The sequence below is a fragment of the Haematobia irritans genome, chromosome 4 (genome assembly GCF_050003625.1).
Source record: "Haematobia irritans isolate KBUSLIRL chromosome 4, ASM5000362v1, whole genome shotgun sequence".
In the NCBI taxonomy this organism is placed as follows: Eukaryota; Metazoa; Arthropoda; class Insecta; order Diptera; family Muscidae; genus Haematobia; species Haematobia irritans.
The window spans coordinates 157,933,741-157,956,755 of NC_134400.1; the positions used below are offsets into that span (position 1 = coordinate 157,933,741).

The following is a 23,015-nucleotide window of genomic DNA, read 5'->3' on the forward strand; positions in this document are numbered from 1 at the left end:
TCTATGAAATCACTAAACATAGGTAAATATGGTAGGAAGCAATTTGCCAAAAGCTTTATAAGCGAATACCTGTCAATTGGAGATTTAGTACTACTTTTTAACCACTGAGCAAAGAGTTTCGTCCAATAAAATAAAATGCGAATTCAACCATTTTTTGTTTTGTTAGTGGTGATAAGAAATTTTCAAGGATTACACTGTGGAATTCGTTATACAAATATAAAATGTTTAGAGTTTAATAGAACACTGGTGTCATTTTTACGCTGTGATTTGAAGGTGGTAGGACGTGGTGTGATCGCTCTTAATGTACATGCTAAAGTGAACTATACACAACCGATATTAAACGGCACGGTTAGTATGAAGCCTCTAAAGTGTCAAATATATTTCTTTGATGTTCTTCAAATTTTACAGATGAATATAAGTTTATTTAAGAAAGCCAATGGTTATCGGCCTTTTCTTTACAACTATACCATGGATTTTTGTGATTTTTTTAAAAATCGTAAAAGATATCCCTTTGTGAAAATCTATTGGGATACAGTTCTCAAAAATACAAACTTGAATCATTCATGTCCCTATAATGTAAGTATATTGTATTTACAATATAAGATTCGCCAGGGGCAAAGCTTATATTTCCACCATCTGGTTATTTGTAAAGGCTCTGATGTTGGATATCTTTTACAAAAAATTGTTGATATAAATGAACGATATATGAAAAATTTTAGTAACAGTTCATTGAGATTTTTACACTAAAGAATCATTCATTTATCTTATAGAATTGTATGAAAAAAAAAATTCTAAAATTAAAAAAGATCTGGGTTTGAATGGCTTTTACACAAAAATTTCACTGAAATCTCTCAGTGGTGGAATTCATAAAATTTATGAAAATATTTTCTTAAATTAAAAAAAAATGGGTTTGAATTGCTATTAAGGGTTATTTTCGGCAACCAGATCCCGGAATTTTGCGACATTTTCGCTCCCTCTTTCCCGGTACTTAAGTGCAGGATTTTTTTTTATAATACACACCCAAAAAAAAGTGAACCCACCGTGGAAGAAAATGTAGGTTTATTTTAGAAAATTTTAACTAAAATAGTTTTCTAATTGCAACATGTTACCAATAAGTTAATACTTTTTGTCAAATTGAAGAAAATTTATAAAAACTAAATAATTTTTTTCTCTTGTTTAAGAAAATTTCATATGTTGAAAGAAAAAATTGGATTTAAAAATTGTTAAAATGTCTTTAGCGCTATACGAAGTTCATGACAGGTACAATTTTAGTACAATTTACTCATTTGAGAGACTTATGAACTCAATTTTAGCAAACTTCTGCCATTTTAGGAAAATATTAACTATTTTATTTTTTAGTAAAACTGTGCACTATATTTGTATACAACTTTTTTTTTTATTTTTAGTTCACGTCATAAAAGTTAGCAAAAAATTATTCAAATAAGGAACATTTAATCATATACTGCAAAATTTAACTAAAATCAACTAATCTTCATGAACTAAAATAAAGTTCAGTTGGCATTAGAGCCCCTTTTTTCTGGGTGCACTGAAAACCATTGCGGATTCAATTCAGGAAGACAAATTTTGGTTAATTTTAGAAAACACAGATTATTTTTAGAAATTTTTATCTAAACGCTGATCATCACGCCAACACCATAAACATAAGTAAATAAGTAAGTTCAAGAAAATTTATTAGACATAATTAATTTTTATACCCTCCACCATAGTACCCCCCATCCTATGGTGGAGGGTATAGAAATTATTAACTTTGTCATTCCGTTTGTAACACATCGAAATATTGCTGTAAGACTCCATAAAGTATATATATATATATATATATATATATATATATATATATATATATATATATATATATATATATATATATATATATATATATATATATATATATATATATATATATATATATATATATATATATATATATATATATATATATATATATATATATATATATATATATATATATATATATATATATATATATATATATATATTCTGGGTCGTAGTGAAATTCTGAGTCGACCTAAGCATGTCCGTCCGTCCGTCTGTTGAAATCACGCTAACTTCCGAACGAAACAAGCTATCGACTTGAAACTTGGCACAAGTAGTTGTTATTGATGTAGGTCGGATGGTATTGCAAATGGGCCATATCGTTCGACTTTTACGTATAGCCCCCATATAAACGGACCCCCACATTTGGCTTGTGAGGCCTCTAAGAGAAGCAAATTTCATCCGATCCGGCTGAAATTTGGTACATGGTGTTAGTATATGGTATCTAACAACCATGCAAAAATTGGTCCATATCCGTCCATAATTATATATAGCACCCATATAAACCGATCCCCCTATTTGGCTTGCGGAGCCTCTAAGAGAAGCAAATTTCATCCAATCCGGCTAAAATTTGGCGCATGGTGTTAGTATATGGTCTCTAACAACCATGCAAAAATTGGTTCACATCGGTCAATAATTATATATAGACCCCACATAAACCGATCCCCCTATTTTGCCTTGCGGAGCCTCTAAGAGAAGCAAATTTCATCCGATCCGGCTGAAATTTGGTACATGGTGTTAGTATATGGTCTCTAACAACCATGCAAAAATTGGTCCATATCGGTCTATAATTATATATAGCCCGCATATAAACCGATCACCAGATTTGACCTCCGGAGCCTCTTAGAAGACCAAAATTCATCTTATTCAGTTGAAATTTGGTACGTGATGTTAATATATGGCCTCAAACACCCATGCAAAAATTGGTCGATATCGGTCCATAATCATATATAGGCCCCATATAAACCGATCCCCAGATTTGACCTACGGAGCACCTTGGAAGGGCAAAATTCTTCCCATTCGGTTGAAATTTGGTACGTGATGTTAGTATAGGGTATGCAACAACCATGCAGGAATTGGTTCCTATCAGTCCATAATAATATATAGCTCCCATATAAACCGATCCCCAGATTTGACCTCCGGTGCCTTTTGGAGAAGCAAAATTCATCCGATCTGGTTGAAATTTGGTACGTGGTGGTAGCATATGATATTTAATAACCATGTGAGTTGAAATTTGTGGATGACAGTCTTTCGTAGAAGTTTCCCCGCAATCCATGGTGGAGGGTACATAAGATTCGGCCTGACCGAACTTACGGCCGTATATACTTGTTTTAACTTGTTAAAGAAAGTTTTGTAGTTTGAAGGAAAACTTTCGAGTTCAAAATTGCAAGAATGTTTTTAGTTCAACATGGGCGCATTTGTAGTAGAATTTGCAATTTAAAACAAATAATGAATTATTTAGTGATTCATTTATGTATAATTTTTAGCCGTTTTCTTTTCAGTTCATTTAACTAACGTATGCAAACAATTATTAGAGTATCACAATGGACTGAATAGTCTAAGTGAGCCTGAATCTTAATCGGGCTGCCACTTTAACCTAGAGTAACAGAAACTTTCTCGAAACATAATAATTAATTCCATGAACAAAAATAAAATTAAATTGGCTCTAGTGAAATAGATGGTTAACTGTTTTTGAGTGTATTTTATATGAAAAAGTACCATCAATAATATAAAAAATGATTTATTTATATAGAAAAAGCTCTATAGGACATTTTTTTCAAAATTTTAAATCTATAGAAAATTTTCTCAACATTTAAATTCTATAGAAAATTTTATCAAAATTTTATATCTATAGAAAAATTTTTCAAAATTTTATATCTATAGAAAATTTTGTCAAAATTTTAATTCTATAGAAAATTTTCTCAAAATGGTAATTAAATAGAGAATTTTATCAAAATTTTAATTCTATAGAAAATTTTGTCAAAATTTTTATTCTATAGAAAATTTTATCAAAACTTTATTTCTATAAAAAAAAATTTTCAAAATTTTATTTCTATAGAAAATTTTGTCAACATTTTATTTCTATAGAAAGTTTTGTCAAAATTTTAATTCTATAGAAAATTTTGTCAAAATTTTAATTCTATAGAAAATTTTGTAAAAATTTTAATTCTATTTAATTCTAGAAAATTTAATTCTATAGAAAATTTTATCAACATTTTATTTTTATAGAAAATATTGTCAAAATTTTAGTTTATAGAAAATATTGTCAAAATCTTATTTCTATAGAAAATTTTGTCAAAATGTTAATTCTATAGAAAATTTTGTGAAAATTTTAATTCTATAGAAAATTTTCTCGAAAATTTAATTCTATAGAAAATTTTCTCGAAAATTTAATTCAATAGAAAATTTTGTCAAAAATTTTATTTCTATAGAATATTTTCTTCAAATTATAATTCTGTAGAAAATTTTATCAGAATTTTATATCTATAGAAAATTTTGTCAAAATTTTATTTCTATAAAAATTTTGTCAAAATTTTATTTCTATAAAAATTTTGTCAGCATTTTATTTCTATATAAAGTTTTGTCAAAATTTTAATCCTATAGAAAATTTTGTCAAAATTTTAATTCTATAGAAAATTTTGTCAAAATTTTAATTCTATAGAAATTTTTCACGAAAATGTAATTCTATAGAACATTTTATCAAAATTTTATTTTTATAGAAAATATTGTCAAAATTTTATTTTTATAGAAAATATTGTCAAAATTTTATTTCTATAGAAAATTTTGTCAAAATTTTAATTCTATAGAAAATTTTCTCGAAAATTTAATTTTATAGAAAATTTTATCATAATTTTATTTTTATAGAAAATATTGTAAAAATTTTATTTTTATAGAAAATATTGTCCAAATTTTAATTCTACAGAAATTTGTATCGAAAATTTAATTCTATAGAAAATTTTCTCGAAAGTTTAGTTCTATAGAAAATTTTATCAGAATTTTATATCTATCGAAAATTTTGCCAAAATGTTGCACCTAAGAAAATATTTTCAAAATTTTATTTCTATAGAAAATTTTGTCAAAATTTTATTTCTATAGAAAATTTTCTCCAAATTTAAATTTTGGAGAAAATTTTATCAGAATTTTACATCTATAGAAACTTTTGCCAAAATTTTATTTCTATAGAAAATTTTGTAAAAATTTTATTTCCATAGAAAATTTTGTCAACATTTTTTTTCTATAGAAAATTTTGTCAAAATTTTATTTCTATAGAAAATTTTTGTCAAAATTTTATTTCTATAGAAAATTTTGTAAAAATTTTATTTCTATAGAAAATTTTGTCCACATTTTTTTTTCTACAGAAATCTTTTTAAAAATTTTATTTCTATAGAAAATTTTCTCCAAATTTTAATTCTGTAGAAAATTTTATCAGAATTTTATATCTATAGAAACTTTTGCCAAAAATTTATTTCTATAGAAAATTTTGTCAAAATTTTATTTCTGTAGAAAATTTTGTCAAAATTTTATTTCTATAGAAAATTTTGTCAAAATCTTATTTATATAGAAATTTTTTGTCAAAATTTTATTTCTATAGAAAATTTTGTAAAAATTTTATTTCTATAGAAAAGTTTGACAACATTTTTTTTTTTTTTGTTCTACATAAATCTTTTTAAAAATTTTATTTCTATAGAAAATTTTCTTAAATTTGAATTTCTATAGAAAATTTTCTCAAAATTTTATTTCTATTAGGGCTGTCATTTATAAATTCCGGGATTCGGAATTTCAAAATATAGAATCCCGGGATCTCGGGATTTTTCTTGTAAAAATTCGAACATTTTTGCAGTTTGACCGGAAAATCAACTTTTTAGGGTCTTTTCTAAAAAACAGGCTAAAGTGCGAAAAAGCTTCGAATACTGTTGTGAAAATGGTGCCACGCATAGAGGCAAATTGTGGACATTGTCACCACTGCTGACAAGCTAGAGTGCTGCAATTGTTCTGTTGGCTCCTTTGAATTCTTTTCTGCCCGCTGAAATGATAGGATTTGTGTAGGTTACTGGCAACATTTTAAATATGTGCATTCTGTACAGACAAAATGAAGACAAAGCACTTTTTTTCAGATAAACGCGATCTTGTCATATTGTCGACAGACCATTTATCATTGCTTTTGATTTTATGTGACACGCATTCCATTTCACATAAACTCATTGTTCAAAGGAGGACCTTATCGTTTACTTCGGTTTTTGATGAAATTGTCCTTTTTATAATATACCTCATGTATAATAAAATCTTACTCAAGGTGTACCATAAATGTTTATCAACTCAATTTTCGGGTATCATATCATATCTTTCTAAAAATTTTATTTCTATAGAAAATGTTCTCAAAATTTTATTTCTATAGAAAATTTTCTCAAAATTTTATTTCTAGCCAGACCAAATTTGACTTTGAGCGCTTAGTGATCGAAAGGTTATCGCCTATCCTAGGGTTAAATTTGTATTGCTATAGAAAATTTTCTCAAAATTTTATTTCTATTAGGGCTGTCATTTATAAATCCCGGGATTCAGGATTTCAAATTCCGGGGATCTCGGGATTTTTCTTGTAAAAATTCGAAAATTTTTGCATTTTGTCCGGAAAATGTACTTTTTAGGTTCTTTTCTAAAAAACAGGCTAAAGTGCGAAAAGGCTTCGAATACTGTTGTGAAAATTGTGCCACGCATAGAGGCAAATTGTGGATATTGTCATTAAATATGAGCATTCCGTACAGACAAAATGAAGCCAAAGCACTTTTTTTCAGATAAACGCGATCTTGTCATATTGTCGACAGACCATTTATCATTCCTTTTGATTTTATGTGAAACGTATTCCATTTCATATGAGCTCATTGTTCAAAGGAGGACCTTATCGTTTACTTCGGTTTTTGATGAAATTGTCCTTTCTATAATATACCTCATGTATAATAAAATCTTACTCAAGGTGTACCATAAATGTTTATCAACTCAATTTTCGGGTATCATATCTAAGGGCCATTTCGGGATCCCGAAAAATCTCGGGATTCAAAATAAAAAATTCCGGGATTCCTGGACGGGATTTATCCCGAGTGACAGCCCTAATTGCTATAGAAAATTTTTTGAAAATTGTAATCCTATAGAATTTTTTTCAAAATTTAATTTCTATAGGACATTATGTAGAACTTCCCTTTCTATAGGACATTTTGTCAAAATTTCATTTCTATATGTAATTTTGTCAAAATTTTATTATGGATTACCTTTTAGTTGGAGAGGAATATAGCATAAAATCTACCAAAACATCAAGAATTCTAGCAATCTACCAAACAGTAAAAAATCTACAATTTTTGGTAAAATTCTACCAACTGTGGCAACCGTGACTATATATGATAATACACTCATTTTAATGTTAGAAAGAAGCTGGAATTAAACCATTGACCCTTTGCATTCAAGATAGACATGCTAAGTGGCTCTTAGCTCCAAATATACGAGAGTCTTCCACGAATCCATATTATTGATTTTTCATTTCCAATCGCAAACTGATGGTGTAGATTTGAATTTGCTCCTGGCCTTTGTTACATTACTGCTTTTTAAATATAATATATATTTTTTTTACTCTTACCATTCCAACATCTAGCACGATATTATTGTAAGAAATGCTACACTCAATGAGGATATGTTCAGATATATGCCTTTACCTTCTGGAGAATATATGTTTAAACTACGGGTGGCCATTTGCAATCACTGGGTAGCCGAGGTACAATCATTTGTAACTACCACCGATCTAATTCCAAGATAATTCTAGAATATTCTAGAACACATAAAAAAATCGAGAGATAAAATTAATATTACTTTCTTTATATTTAAATAAATAAAAAAACAAATCTCCTGGAAAGGGAGAACTCAATATGAGTTTCTCATTAATGCAGCTAATGAGTTCTTAAGAGTTTAATGTGATACCTATTTAAGGATATTCTACAATGCACACCATAATTAATTTCACTTTTTATACCCTCCATCATAGGATGGGGGTATATTAACTTTGTCATTCCGTTTGTAACACATCGAAATATTGCTCTAAGGCCCCATAAAGTATATATATTCTGGGTCGTGGTGAAATTCTGAGTCGATCTAAGCATGTCCGTCCGTCCGTCCGTCTGTCCGTCTGTTGAAATCACGCTAACTTCCGAACGAAAGAAGCTATCGACTTGAAACTTGGCACAAGTAGTTGTTATCGATGTAGGTCGGATGGTATTGAAAATGGGCCATATCGGTCCACTTTTACGTATAGCCCCCGTATAAAGGGACCCTCAGATTTGGCTTGTGGAGCCTCTAACAGAAGCATATTTCATCCGATCCGGCTGAAATTTGGTACATGGTGTTAGTATATGGTTTTTAACAATCATGCAAAAACTGGTCCACATCGGTCCATAATTATATATAGCCCCCATATAAACCGATCCCCAGATTTGGCTTGCGGAGCCTGAAAGAGAAGCAAATTTCATCCGAACCGGCTGAAATTTGGTACATGGTGCTAGTATATGGTCTCTAACAGCCATGCAAAAATTGGTTCACATCGGTCCATAATTATATATAGCCCCCATATAAACCGATCCCCAGATTTGGCTTGCGGAGCCTCAAAGAGAAGAAAATTTCATCCTATCCGGCAGAAATTTGGTACATGATGTTGGTATATGGTCTCTAACAACCATGCAAAAATTGGTCCATATCGGTCCTTAATTATATGTACCCCCCATATAAACCGATCCCCAGATTTGGCTTGTGGAGCCTCTAAGAGAAGCATATTTCATCCGATCCGGCTGAAATTTGGTACATGGTGTTGGTATATGGTCTCTAACAATCATGCAAAAATTGGTCCACATCGGTCCATAATTATATCTAGCCCCCATATAAACCGATCCCCAGATTTGGCTTGCGGAGCCTCAAAGAGAAGCAAATTTCATACGATCCGGCTGAAATTTGGTACATGATGTTGGTATATGGTCTCTAACAACCATGCAAAAATTGGTCCACATCGATCCATAATTATATATAGACCCCATATAAACCGATCTCCAGATTTGACTTGCGAAGCCTCAAAGAGGAGCAAATTGCATCCAATCCGGTTGTAATTTGGAACATGGTGTTAGTATATGATATTTAACAACCGTGCCAGAATTGGTCCATATCGGTCCATAATTATATATAGCCCCCATATAAAACATTCTCCAGATTTGACCTCCGGAGCCTCTTGGAGGAGCAAAATTCTTCCGATCCGGTTCAAATTAGGCATGGTCGCTAACAACCAAAATTGGTCCAATCACACTAAAATTGGTCCATATCGGTTCATAATCATGGTTGCCACTAGAGCCAAAAATAATGTACCAAAATTTTATTTCTATATAATTTTCTATAGAAAATTTTGTCAAAATTTTATTTCTAGAGAAAATTTTGTTAAAATTTTATTCGGTTCATAATAAAATTTTCATCATTGTCAAAATTTTATTTCTATATAAAATTTTGTCAAAATTTTATTTCTATAGAAAATTTTGTTCAAATTTTATTCGGTTCATAATCATGGTTGCCACTCGAGCCAAAAATAATCTACCAAGATTTTATTTCTATAGAAAATTTTGTCAAAAGTTTATTTCTATAGAAAATTTTGTTAAAATTTTATTTCTGTAGAAATTTTTGTCAAAATTTTCTTTCTATAGAAAATTTTGTGAAAATTTTTATTTCTATAGAAAATTTTGTGAAAATTTTATTTCTATAGAAAATTTTGTTAAAATTTTATTTCTGTAGAAAATTTTGTCAAAATTGTATGTCTACTTTGTCAAACTGAATTATATACGTATTGGATCGATCTTTTTTGATTTAATATATACCACGTATGGACTTACATACAATTTAGAAGATGGTGTTAGGAGGTTTTAAGATACCTTGCCATCGGCAAGCGTTACCGCAAGTTAAGTAATTCGATTATGGATGGCAGTGTTTAGATGAAGTTTCTACGCAATCCATGATGGAGGGTACATAAGCTTCGGTACCCTATATATATATATATATATATATATATATATATATATATATATATATATATATATTTGTCTGACATTGGAAATCTAGAGGTATTTTAGGACCATAAAGAGGTGTGCCGAAAATAGTCAGTATCGGTCCATATTTTGGTATAGCCCCCATATAGACCGATTTCCCGATTTTACTTCTTGGGCTTCTAGAATCCGAAGTTTTTATCCTATTTGCCTGAAATTAGAAATCTATAGGTATTTTATGACCATAAAGAGGTGTGCCAAAAATGGTCCGTATCGGTCCATGTTTTGGTATAGCCCCCATATAGACCGATCTCCTGATTTTACTTCTTGTGCTTATAGAAACCGCAGTTTTTATTCAATTTACCTGAAATTGGAAATCTAAAGGTATTCGGCCCGGCCGAACTTAGTGCTGTATATACTTGTTTTATTTTCAAAAAAGTGAAATGAAAACTTTTAAAAATTACTTAAATTTTTCACTATTTCTAAAACATATCTATCGACTGATAAATCATTAACACACTATATTTATTTCACTAAATATTAAAAAAAAAATTTAATTCACATCCAAAACACTGAATTCCAATCACACCTTAAGAAGTGATGCAAATTCAGTGCAACGGCTATTGAAATGGTGTACATCCGTCCTATGACAAGCCCATGTTAAATTCATCGCTTCTGCGTCAATTTCGCACCACTTCCGGAACCAAAAAGAACATTTTCGCTACTTTTTTGGCGACGCTTTTTTGCTTTGGTAGGACGGATGGTCACCATTTCAACAGCCGTTTGCACTGAACTTGCATCACTTCTGTGTTTTGGATGTGAATTAAAACATTTTGTGATATTTTGCCAAATAAATAGTTTTTTTTTGTGATTTTTAATGCATTCTAAGGTTTCAAATATTTTGCTGTGTAGTTAAAATAAAGGATATTTTTGGAAGTGCTTTTAATGTTTTGCCTTTAGAACAACTTCCACATTACATTAGCCTACCACTCTCTCCTCCCATGATGAACAGAGTGAAGAGTACAATAAAAATAGTTTAATTGAATAACTCACACTTTGCTTAATTGTGAAGTATATGTAAAAAAAACAAAAACAAAAACGGCACTCATTAACATGAGCAGAAATCAGTCAATTATATGGAGGTAATTGTTTTATTTCATATTTATGCAGATAAAAAATCTATCGAAAATTGATTAACCTATTTTTTTAGTAAAAACAAATATTTTGTCTTAGATTAATATTTTTCACAAAATTTTCTAAATTTTCCACATAATTTACTTTTATCCCATGCATATCTCAAAAAATTATGAACTGGATGAGGGTGTATCAGGTAATGACCGTACAATTAAGTTCAAGGTAACTAAATTAGAAAAATCTGCATACAATTACCGAAAATAGTGAAAATATTAGCATTTCACTTTGCTGAAAAAAAACTCTATGCCCTTTGAAATATCTCAGTTTTGAAACGATTTGAGCTTGGTGGGCTACATAGATTGAGGGATGGTTAGATTAGGTATAGTGGCAGCGCAATATTTCAGGCTCTCTTACATCCATTGTGATACCAGAGTGGTGAACTTCTCTCTTATCATTGAGTGCTACCCGATTCCATGTTAAGCTCAATGACAAGGGACCTCATTTTTATAACCGAGTCCGAACGGCGTTCCACATTGTAGTGAAACCCCTTAGAGAAGCTTTGAAACATTCAGAAATGTCACCAGCATTACTGAGGTGGGATAATCCACAGCTGAAAAACGTTTTGGTGTTCGGTCGAAGCAGGAATTGAGCCCACGACCTTGGGTATGCAAGGCGGGCATGCTAATCATTGCACCACGGTGGCTCCGGGTAATATAACCATTGATCCACGGTGGCCAACCAAATGAATGTTTCTGTCAAATAAAGTGTTTTTTTTTACTTCGGGTCGTGGGCGCCCAAAACTATGCTTTATAAATATAACTGCTTGTGTTGCTTATGCATTAATGGCTATAGCAACAATTATCTGTTGATGACAATAACAGCCACGTAGCCCATTGGATAGTGTGTTGGCTTACAAATTGTATGATACGCGGTTCGATTCTCCGTCAAGGCAAACTATAAAATTAAACAAGTAAGGAAAGTCTAAACTCGGGCGGGGCTGACTATATTATACCCTGCACCACTTTGTAGATCTAAATTTTCGATACCATATCCGTCAAATGTATTGGGGGCTATATATGAAGGTTTGTCCCAAATACATACATTTAAATATCACTCGATCTGGACAGAATTTGATAGACTTCTACAAAATCTATAGGCTCAAAATTTAAGTCGGCTAATGCACTAGGGTGGAACACAATGTTCCACAGTGTGGCGCAGGTTATAAATGTGGGAAACATTTAAATCTGAAGCAATTTTAAGGAAACTTCGCAAAAGTTTATTTATGATTTATAGCTCGATATATATGTATTAGAATTTTAGGAAATTAGAGTCATTTTTACAACTTTTCGACTAAGCAGTGGCGATTTTACAAGGAAAATGTTTGTATTTTGACCATTTTTGTCGAAATCAGAAAAATATATATATATATATGGGAGGTATATCTAAATCTGAACCGATTTCAACCAAATTTGGCACGCATAGCAACATTGCTAATTCTACTCCCTGTGCAATGCAATTTCAACTAAATCGGAGTTAAAAATTGGCCTCTGTGGTCCTATGAGTGTAAATCGGGCGAAAGCTATATATGGGAGATATATCTAAATCTGAACCGATTTCAACCAAATTTGGCACACTTGAATACACTACTAGTTGTACTCCTAGTGCAAAATTTCAATCAAATTGGGCCAAACCTCTGGCTTCTGGGGCCATATAAGTCCATATCGGGCGAAAAATATATATGGAAGCTATATCTAAATCTGAACCGATTTCAATCAAATTTGGCACACATAACTATACTACCAATTGTACTCCTTGTGCAAAATTTCAAGCTAATCGGGATACACCTCTGGCTTCTGGGTCCATATAAGTGCATATCGGGCGAAAGATATATATGGGAGCTATATCTAAATCTGAACCGTTTTCAACCAAATTTGACATACATGACTACACTACTAATTGTATTTCTAGTGCGAAATTTCAACCAAATTGGGCCAAAACTCTGGCTTCTAGGACCATATTAGTCAATATCGGGCGAAAGATATATATGGGAGCTATATCTAAATCTGAACCGATTTCTTCCAAAATCAATAGGGTTCTATTCTGACCCAAAACAGGAACATGTGCCAAATTTGAAATCGATTGGACTTAAACTGCGACCTAGACTTTGATCACAAAAATGTGTTCACAGACAGACGGACGGACGGACAGACGGACATGGTTATATCGACTCAGGGAACCACCCCGAGCATTATTGCTAAAGACACCATATGTCTACCTCGTCTCCTTCTGGGTGTTACAAACATATGCACTAACTTATAATACCCTGTTCCACAGTCTGGCGCAGGGTATAAAAATAATTATATACGGCCGTAAGTTCGGCCAGGCCGAATCTTATGTACCCTCCACCATGGATTGCATAGCAACTTGTACTAAAGACTGTCATCCACAATCGGATGCGGTAACACTTGCCAATGGCAAGGTATCTTAAAACTTCTTAACACCGTGTTCTCAATTGTAAGTTAGCCCATACGGGGTATATATTAAACAAAAAAAAAGCCGATTAAATACGTACGTAAAATTTTCTATAGAAATACAATTTTGACAAAATTTTGTATACAAATAAAATCTTGACAAAATTTTGTATAGTAATAAAATTTTGACAAGATTTTCTATAGTAATAAAATTTTGACAAAATTTTTCTATAGAAATAAAATCTCGACAAAATTTTCTATAGAAATAAAATTTTGACAAGATTTTCTATAGTAAAAAAATTTTGACAACATTTTCTATAGTAATACAATTTTGACAAAATTTTTCTATAGAAATAAAATCTTGACAAAATTTTCTACAGCAATAAAATTTTGACAAAATTTTCTATAGTAATAAAATTTTGACAAAATTTTCTATAGAAATAAAATTTTGGTAGATTATTTTTGGGGATCGGCTATATATAACTATAGACCGATATGGACAAATTTTTGCAGGTTGTTAACGGCCATATACTAGCGCAATGTACCAAATTTCACCACGTACCAAATTTCAACCGGGTCGGGTGAGTTTTGCTCATCCATGAGCTCCGGAAGTCAAATCTGGGGATCGGTTTATATGGGGCTACATATTATTATGGACTGATATGGACCAATTCCTGCATGGTTGTCAGAGACCTTATACTAACACCACGTCATCCATGAGGCTCCGGAGGTCAAATTTGGCGATCGGTTTATATGGGGGCTACATATAATTATGGATCGACATGGACCAATTCCTGCATGGTTGTCAGAGACCATATACTAACACCACGTACCAAATTTCAACCGAATCGGATAAAGTTTGCTCGTCCATGAGACTCCGGAGTTCAAATCTGGGGAACGGTTTATATGAGGGCTATATATAATTATGGACCGATGTGAGCCAAAGTACCAAATTTTAGCCGGATCGGATGAAATTTTCTTCTCTTAGAGGCTCCGCAAGCCAAATCTGGGGATCGGTTTATATGGGGGCTATATATAATTATGGACCGATTTGGACCAATTTTTACATGGTTGTGAGAGACCATATACTAACACCATGTACCAAATTTCAACCGAATCGAATGAAATTTGCTTCTCTTAGAGGATTCGCAAGCCAAATCTGGGGGTCCGTTTATATGGGGGCTATACGTAAAAGTGGTCCGATATGGCCCATTGACAATACTATCCGACCTACATCAATAACAACTACTTGTGCCAAGTTTCAAGTCGATAACTTGTTTCGTTCGGAAGTTAGCGTGATTTCAACAGACGGACGGACATGCTTAGATCGACACCAAATTTCACCACGACCCAGAATATATATACTTTATGGAGTCTTAGAGTAATATTTCGATGTGTTACAAACGGAATGTCAAACTTAATATCCTATGGTGGAGGGTATAAAAATATATAAAATCGAATAATTTCTTCTATAATTGATAGTATTACGGTAAAAGATGCCAAGAACTAAAAACCCCGTGGAGATGGTTTTTGTGAGCGAAGATGCAATAATCCAGACATTTTTTTTGATGGTCGGTATGAAATTATTTGTAAATCCGATAGGTGGACACAAAGTTCGAGGTTAGCCACTAAAATAAAAAGTAAATCAGGAAAAAAGAATGAAATTATGCCTATTTGATGCAGATTTTATTATAACTTAATGGGGAATAACCCACATCAAGCTTTCATAAAGTATGTATTCTGTAAAATGGATTATTAACGAAAAGTAATCGTGAAAAATGGCGATTTTAGCGGCTAAACTCGAACCTTATATCAACCTTATAAAAGAATCAACGTTTATCACAAAAAGTGTATAGTTTTCTAACAAACAAATTTCCTTATAGCGAAAACCAAATGGGTTTCGATATTTGTCTGTTTAAAATTTCGTTTGAGAGAAAATAATTATTTTTTGGGTGTATTTGTGGACCTAAAATATATCTCGAATCGGTTGAAAATTGCGAAATCTACATTCTTATGAAACCCTATGATTATATAGAAATCTGGATCGAACTTGACATGCTTGCAGACAAACAAAAAAAAAACCAGCCAATGGCACATTTCAGAATGATGCAGGTTGTAACGTAATTTCTCCCTGATCCACAGAATATATATATATATATATATATATATATATATATATATATATATATATATATATATATATATATATATATATATATATATATATATATATATATATATATATATATATATATATATATATATATATATATATATATATATATATATATATATATATATATATATATATATATATATATATATATTCTTTATATAGCCGGAAATCGATATTTCCATGTGTTACAAACAGAATGACAAACTTATTATGCCCCCATCAACATCCTATGGTGGTGGATATAAAATGAAAGGCCAAACGTTTAATCCCTTTTGGTTGCTCCCAAGGAAAAATAAGTCTTCCCAGCACGTCTCTTTTTAATTTATTCTCATTATATTCTTTCAAACTTTTACGTACTTGCTTCATTATAGAGTTTTGGCCATCCTTTTCGCTGTATTTTTTTTTTTTTTTTGCCAGGATGAATGTTTAATTATTTGGTAATGAGTCTTGCCCAAGAAGCATAATAATATAAAATTAAAAACATAGACCTTTAAATCTATTATAGGGTTTTAGATTTCAAAATGAAAATTGATTTTAAGGTGAAGTTTTGTATTGGACTATTTAATCATCTAGAAAAATCGTACCCTAAATCCTAAGAGCAAACAAATTTCCAATTACAGTGAAACCTCTTAAACATGGACACTCTGAAAGACAGACACCTCTCAAATGTGGAAAAAATTTCATGAGACGTTCATCATATTAAAATTAACCTCTCATAAGTGGACATCTTACAAATGTGAGCTACCGTGAATGTCCAAATCGAAGAGGTTTCACTGTATGGAAGTATAGTATATTAATTAACAGTAACTTAGATTTCAATTAATTCATTACTATTTACACCTGCCACTTAATTAGTCATAAATACCAATTTAATGTTAATCGCATTCTTACGTGCGCTTCATTAGTTTTCTCTCGAATTATGTCTGCCAGGCATGTGTGTCTTAAATACGAAATTAGTTGTGATGTCTGCTATTAGGATTCATATCCATTCGATACAAATGCTATTCCTTTGAATGAATAAAGAATTAATCTCACAAAGTTTGTTAAAGATTATTCAATTATACGAGGGTAGGTTAGGTTAGGTTATGTGGCAGCCCGATGTATCAGGCTCACTCAGACTATTCAGTCCATTGTGATACCACATTCGTGAACTTCTCTCGTAGCACTGAGTGCTGCCCGATTCCATGTTAAGCTGAATGATAAGGGACCTCCTATTTATAGCCGAGTCCGAACGGCGTTCCACATTGCAGTGAAACCACTTAGAGAAGCTTTGAAACATTCAGAAATGTCAGCAGCATTACTGAGGTGGGATAATCCACCGTTGAAAAAATGTTTGGTGTTCGGTCGAAGCAGGAATCGAACCTATGACCTTGTGTATGCAAGGCGGGCATGCTAACCATTGCACCACGGTGGAATATAGGTATAGCCCCCATATAGAAACCTTAGTTTTTATTCAATTTGCCTGAAATTGGAAATCTAGAAGTATTATAGGACCACAAAGATGTGCGCCGAAAATGGTGAGTATCGGTCAATGTTTTAGTATAGCCCCCATACAGATCGATCACCCGATTTTACTTTTTGGGCTTGTAGAAACCGTAGTTGTTGTCCAATTGTAAATCTGGAGATTTTTTTACACAAATACACGGTTGAAAAAGACTGGTTTTCATATGTTTGGCTATAAACATTATATGTTTGGAACACAAATTTTTAAACACAATATTTTTGAGTGCAAGCATATAATGTTCATAAACTAGCATAACATGTTTGGGACATATATGTTAATATGTTAGAACATATTATGTTTGGGACATAAAATGTTTGTAAATATAATATGCTTGGATGCAAACATATATTAATTTAGAAATAGCCTATAAACATATATGTGTTTAGTAGCTTGGAGCGCTATTTAACAGGGAGCGATATTGAATTAAGTTGGTGGTTGTTGCTTGTTATTACAAAATTAACATTTTATTTTTCCTTGGGCAATTGATCAGCTACTTCTTTGATCCTTACAAACTGTGTGGTCCGCTGTTCGAATCCCCGTCCGGCAAAAGGTAAAATTAAAATAAAAAATCATACAATTGAATAATTTCTTCTACAATGTTTGTATTACAGAAAAAGGTGCTAAGAACTAAAAAATCTCGTGGAAGTGCGAAAGATGTGGGGGAATATACAATTGGGCAGAAACAAAATTTTGAGCATTCAGGTCGAAAACCTATGTTGTTAGCACCTATATTACCTGTTTATTTTCATAATTCATTATGATTGTAAATATATAAATAAATAAATAAAATTTTGAGATTTTTTTTTTAAGCATATAATAATTTTGGGTGCAAAATGCTTCCAAACATATTATATGTTCATATAATAACATATTGTTGTTTTGGAAGACAACATTATTGAATTTGGATGCAAAAATACAAAATGTTTGGAACTTAGACTACCCAAACATATATTGTTTAGACCAATATGCTTTCAAACATATTATATATTGGAAGAGATCAAACATATAAATGTTTGGGCAATACCCAAAAATGTATATGCTTGAAGCAAAATATGTTTGGGAGTATATGTTACAGAAGCGATTTTTTGTGAGCGTGTAGGTGTGCAACAAATGATTTTATTGTTTGTAAATCCGTAGTAAATCCAGAATTTTATATAGTCTTCATAGGTAAAACTTTAAATTTATCTTCGGGAAGTTTACTGGTTGAACTGCTCAGCTTGGGAGAATATCTGTCATCAAATCAGTTAAAAAAAAATATTCAATCAAAAATTTAATTTATTCAACATTTTTTTTTTTATAATTGAAATAAAAATCAATCACATATATTAATAGTATCAATTATTTTTTTTTAATTGGATCAATTTTTTTTTAATTTATTAATTGATACTATCATTTCTGTGATTGAAGACATTACAATTAAAAAATTAATTGGATCAATTAATTTCGTGATTGAATTAGAAAAAAACATTGTTTGTGTGATTAATACCAATGAGTTTTAAACCTTTCACTGTTATCCCTTCAAAGAGATTTCCTAATTACAATAATAAGTCTTTATACAATAAATATAATCATAATTACCTAAATAAATATTTACCCATAGACATTGGATACTTCCACAAATAAACATCACCATTCACATCAATATGAACATTTGAACAGGACTATCAAAGAGAATTGTCCGCGTTTCTTACCTATAAGGAAAAGAACAATAGAAGAAAATATTATTAGTATGTATTTGTATACCTTTGATACGCAAATAGGCCTAAAGCAAATTTAATCAAAATTCATTGAGTACATTTAGCCAAAAGCATTGTATATATTTCTTTTATATTACTTCAATTACAAGTTTTAATAGCTTTCAAATAAAAGCCCTGGGGTCATGAGATAATTAATAAAGTGCAAGTAAACCAAAGTAAATTATGAACTATGAACAAGATTAACTGCACACAGAAATAATAGTGTTTTTCAAATGTTTCGATGTTCCAACTGGCAACCAGTTGATGACAAAGGTAGCCAATTGGAACAAATCTAAACTGCCGCAATGGTAAAGCTTGGACTGAAACCACTGAAGTTGTAACAAGTAATATGGCCGTCAGTTCGGCCAGGCCGAATCTTATGTACACTCCACCATGGATTGCATAGAAACTTCTACGACCCCAACCCAAGTAATTCATCCACAATCGAATTACTTGGGTTGTGGTAATACTTACCAATGGCAAGGTATCTTAAAACTTCTTAACATCGTTTCCTAAATTGTTAGTTCATATGTTGTATATAAAGGGTGATTTGTTAAGAGCTTGATAACTTTAGAAAAAAAAAAACGCATAAAATTTGCAAAATCTCATCGGTTCTTTATTTGAAGCGTTAGATTGGTCCATGACATTTACTTTTTGAAGATAATTTCATTTAAATGTTGACCGCGGCTGCGTCTTAGGTGGTCCATTCGGAAAGTCCAATTTTGGGCAACTTTTTCGAGCATTTCGGCCGGAATAGCCCGAATTTCTTCGGAAATGTTGTCTTCCAAAGCTGGAATAGTTCCTGGCTTATTTCTGTAGACTTTAGACTTGACGTAGCCCCACAAAAAATAGTCTAAAGGCGTCAAATCGCATGATCTTGGTGGCCAACTTACCGGTCCATTTCTTGAGATGAATTGTTCTCCGAAGTTTTCCCTCAAAATGGCCATAGAATCGCGAGCTGTGTGGCATGTAGCGCCATCTTGTTGAAACCACATGTCAACCAAGTTCAGTTCTTCCATTTTTGGCAACAAAAAGTTTGTTAGCATCGAACGATAGCGATCGCCATTCACCGTAACGTTGCGTCCAACAGCATCTTTGAAAAAATACGGTCCAATGATTCCACCAGCGTACAAACCACACCAAACAGTGCATTTTTCGGGATGCATGGGCAGTTCTTGAACGGCTTCTGGTTGCTCTTCACTCCAAATGCGGCAATTTTGCTTATTTACGTAGCCATTCAACCAGAAATGAGCCTCATCGCTGAACAAAATTTGTCGATAAAAAAGCGGATTTTCTGCCAACTTTTCTAGGGCCCATTCACTGAAAATTCGACGTTGTGGCAGATCGTAAGTCTATTCATGATGAAATGTCAAAGCATACTGAGCATCTTTCTCTTTGACACCATGTCTGAAATCCCACGTGATCTGTCCAATACTAATGCATGAAAATCCTAACCTCAAAAGAATCACCCTTTATATTAAACAAAAAAACGCCGACTAAATACGTACACTGAAAAAAATATTGTCGTGAGGTCAAAGATTTCATGTCTTTAACATACGAATGTAAATTTTGCATAGCACGGAAGACGCAATTCTCTACCATAAAGATTTTTTCCTTGTCCAAAAGTCGATAAACTTTTCAATGAAGTCGTATTGTCCTTATAATTAAGTGATTTCACTTAAAAATGGGTATCATAACATGAAAGAAAAAATTTTTGGGCTAAGGTCAACTTGAGTTTAATAACTCAGAAAAATTCTTTACATTTAATGAAATTGTCTTTAAATTTGTTGCCTTTTTGCATCTTGACTACAAAGCAAAAAATCGTTCAAATATAGGACATATTTTTCAACACTTCATTTTAAAGACGTTTATTACTTGAAACATATCATAATTTCTACTGGAAGCCAAGTCTTAATTTGGAAAATAAAGTTGTAGTTAACTCGTTTTTAAAGGACTTTGATAGCATATGAAGAAAAAAAGCTGAAAAAGCGAAAAATTAAAATTTGCTTCCTGGAAGCGAGTACACAAAACCCAAATTTTAAAGATAATTGTGTCTTAAAAGTATCCTTACTTGTATTCTCCGCTTCTTTGGCTCGGAATCAATGCCAAAATTTTTAAAGTAAAGACAAAATCTTTGGAACCGGGCATGCTTTTTTTTCAGTGTATATAAGTAATTTAGTTTGACTAGATTTTCTATAGAAAAAAAAATGACAAAATTTTCTACAGAAATTAAGTTTTGACAACATTTTTTATAGAAACAAAATTTTGACAAATTTTCTATAAAAATAAAATTTTGACAAAATTTTCTATAGAAATAAAATTTTGACAAGATTTCCTATAAAAATAAAATTTTGACAAAATTTTCTATAGAAATAAAATTTTGGCAAAATTTTCTATAGAAATAAAATTTTGATAAAATTTTCTATAGAAATAAAATTTGGACAAAATTTTCTTTATAAATAAAATTTGACAAAATTATCTATAGAAATAAAATTTTGACAAAATTTTCTATAGAAATAAAATTTTGACAAAATTTTCTATAAAAATTAAATTTTGACAAAATTTTCTATAGAACTAAAATTTTGACAAAATTTTCTATAGAAATAAAATTTTGATATATAAAATGTTGGCAAAATATTCTACAGAAATAAGATTTTGGCAAAATTTTCTATAGATATCAAATGTTGGCAAAATTTTCTATAGAAATAAAATTTTGACAATAATTTTCTATAGAAATCAAAGTTTGACAAAATTTTCTATAGAAATAAAATTTTGACAAATTTTTTATAGAAATAAAATTTTGACAAAATTCTCTATAGAAATAAAATTTTGACAAAATTTTCTATGGTAATAAAATTTTGACAAATTTTCTATAAAAATAAAATTTTGATAAAATTTTCTATAGAAATAAAATAGTGAAAAAATTTTCTATAGAAATAAAATTGTGACATAATTTTCTATAGAAATAAAATTTTTACAAAATTTCCTATAGAAATAAAATTTTGATAAAATTTTCTATAGAAATAAAATGTTGACAAAATCTTCTATAAAAATAAAATTTTGACAAAATTTTCTATAAAAATATAATTTTGACAACATTTGCTATTGAAATAAAATTTTGACAAAATTTTCTATAGAAATAAAATTTTCTATAGAAATAAAATTTTGATAAAATTTTCTGTAGAAATAAAACTTTGGCAAAATTTTCTATAGAAATAAAATTTTGACAAAATTTTCTATAGAAATAAAATTTTGACAAAATTTTCTATAGAACTAAACTTTTCACAAAATTTTCTATGGAAATAAAGTTTTCTATAGAAATAAAATTTTTATATATAAAATGTTGGCAAAATTTTCTATAGAAATAAGATTTTGGCAAAATTTTCTATAGAAATAAAATGTTGGCAAAATTTTCTATAGAAATAAAATTTTGACAATAATTTTCTATAGAAATCAAAGTTTGACAAAATTTACTATAGAAATAAAATTTTGACAAATTTTCTATAGAAATAAAATTTTGACAAAATTCTCTATAGAAATAAAATTTTGACAAAATTTTCTATGGTAATAAAATTTTAACAAATTTTCTATAAAAATAAAATTTTGACAAAATTTTCTATAGAAATAAAATTTTGACAAAATTTTCTATAGAAATAAAATGTTGACAAAATTTTCTATAGAAATAAAATAGTGACAAAATGTTCTATAGAAATAAAATTGTGACAAAATTTTCTATAGAAATAAAATTTTGGCAAAATTTTCTATAGAAATAAAATTTGGACAAAAATTTCTTTAGAAATAAAATTTGACAAAGTTATCTATAGAAATAAAATTTTGACAAAATTTCCTATAAAATAAAATGTTGACAAAATTTTCTATAAAAATAAAATGTTGACAAAATCTTCTATAAAAATAAAATTTTGACAAAATTTTCTATAAAAATATAATTTTGACAACATTTTCTATTGAAATAAAATTTTGACAAAATTTTCTATAGAAATAAAATTTTGGAAAATTTTTCTATAGAAATCAAATTTTGACAAAATTTCTATAGAAATCAAATTTTGGCAAAATTTTCTATAGAAATCA

General features: G+C 30.3%; 2 protein-coding genes across 3 annotated transcripts in view; one reads left to right on the forward strand and one right to left on the reverse strand.

The window, feature by feature from the left end:
- The window catches only part of LOC142237265 (capon-like protein), a 795,171-nt gene that overhangs the window by 414,028 nt on the left and 358,128 nt on the right, over positions 1-23,015 (reverse strand). The window lies entirely within an intron of this gene.
- Positions 4-18,967, forward strand: LOC142233380 (uncharacterized). The gene is made up of 5 exons (XM_075304277.1): positions 4-22; positions 230-348; positions 409-576; positions 7,493-7,612; positions 18,791-18,967. The coding sequence occupies exons 1-5, from the start codon at positions 4-6 to the stop codon at positions 18,965-18,967; spliced, it is 603 nt and encodes a 200-aa protein (XP_075160392.1).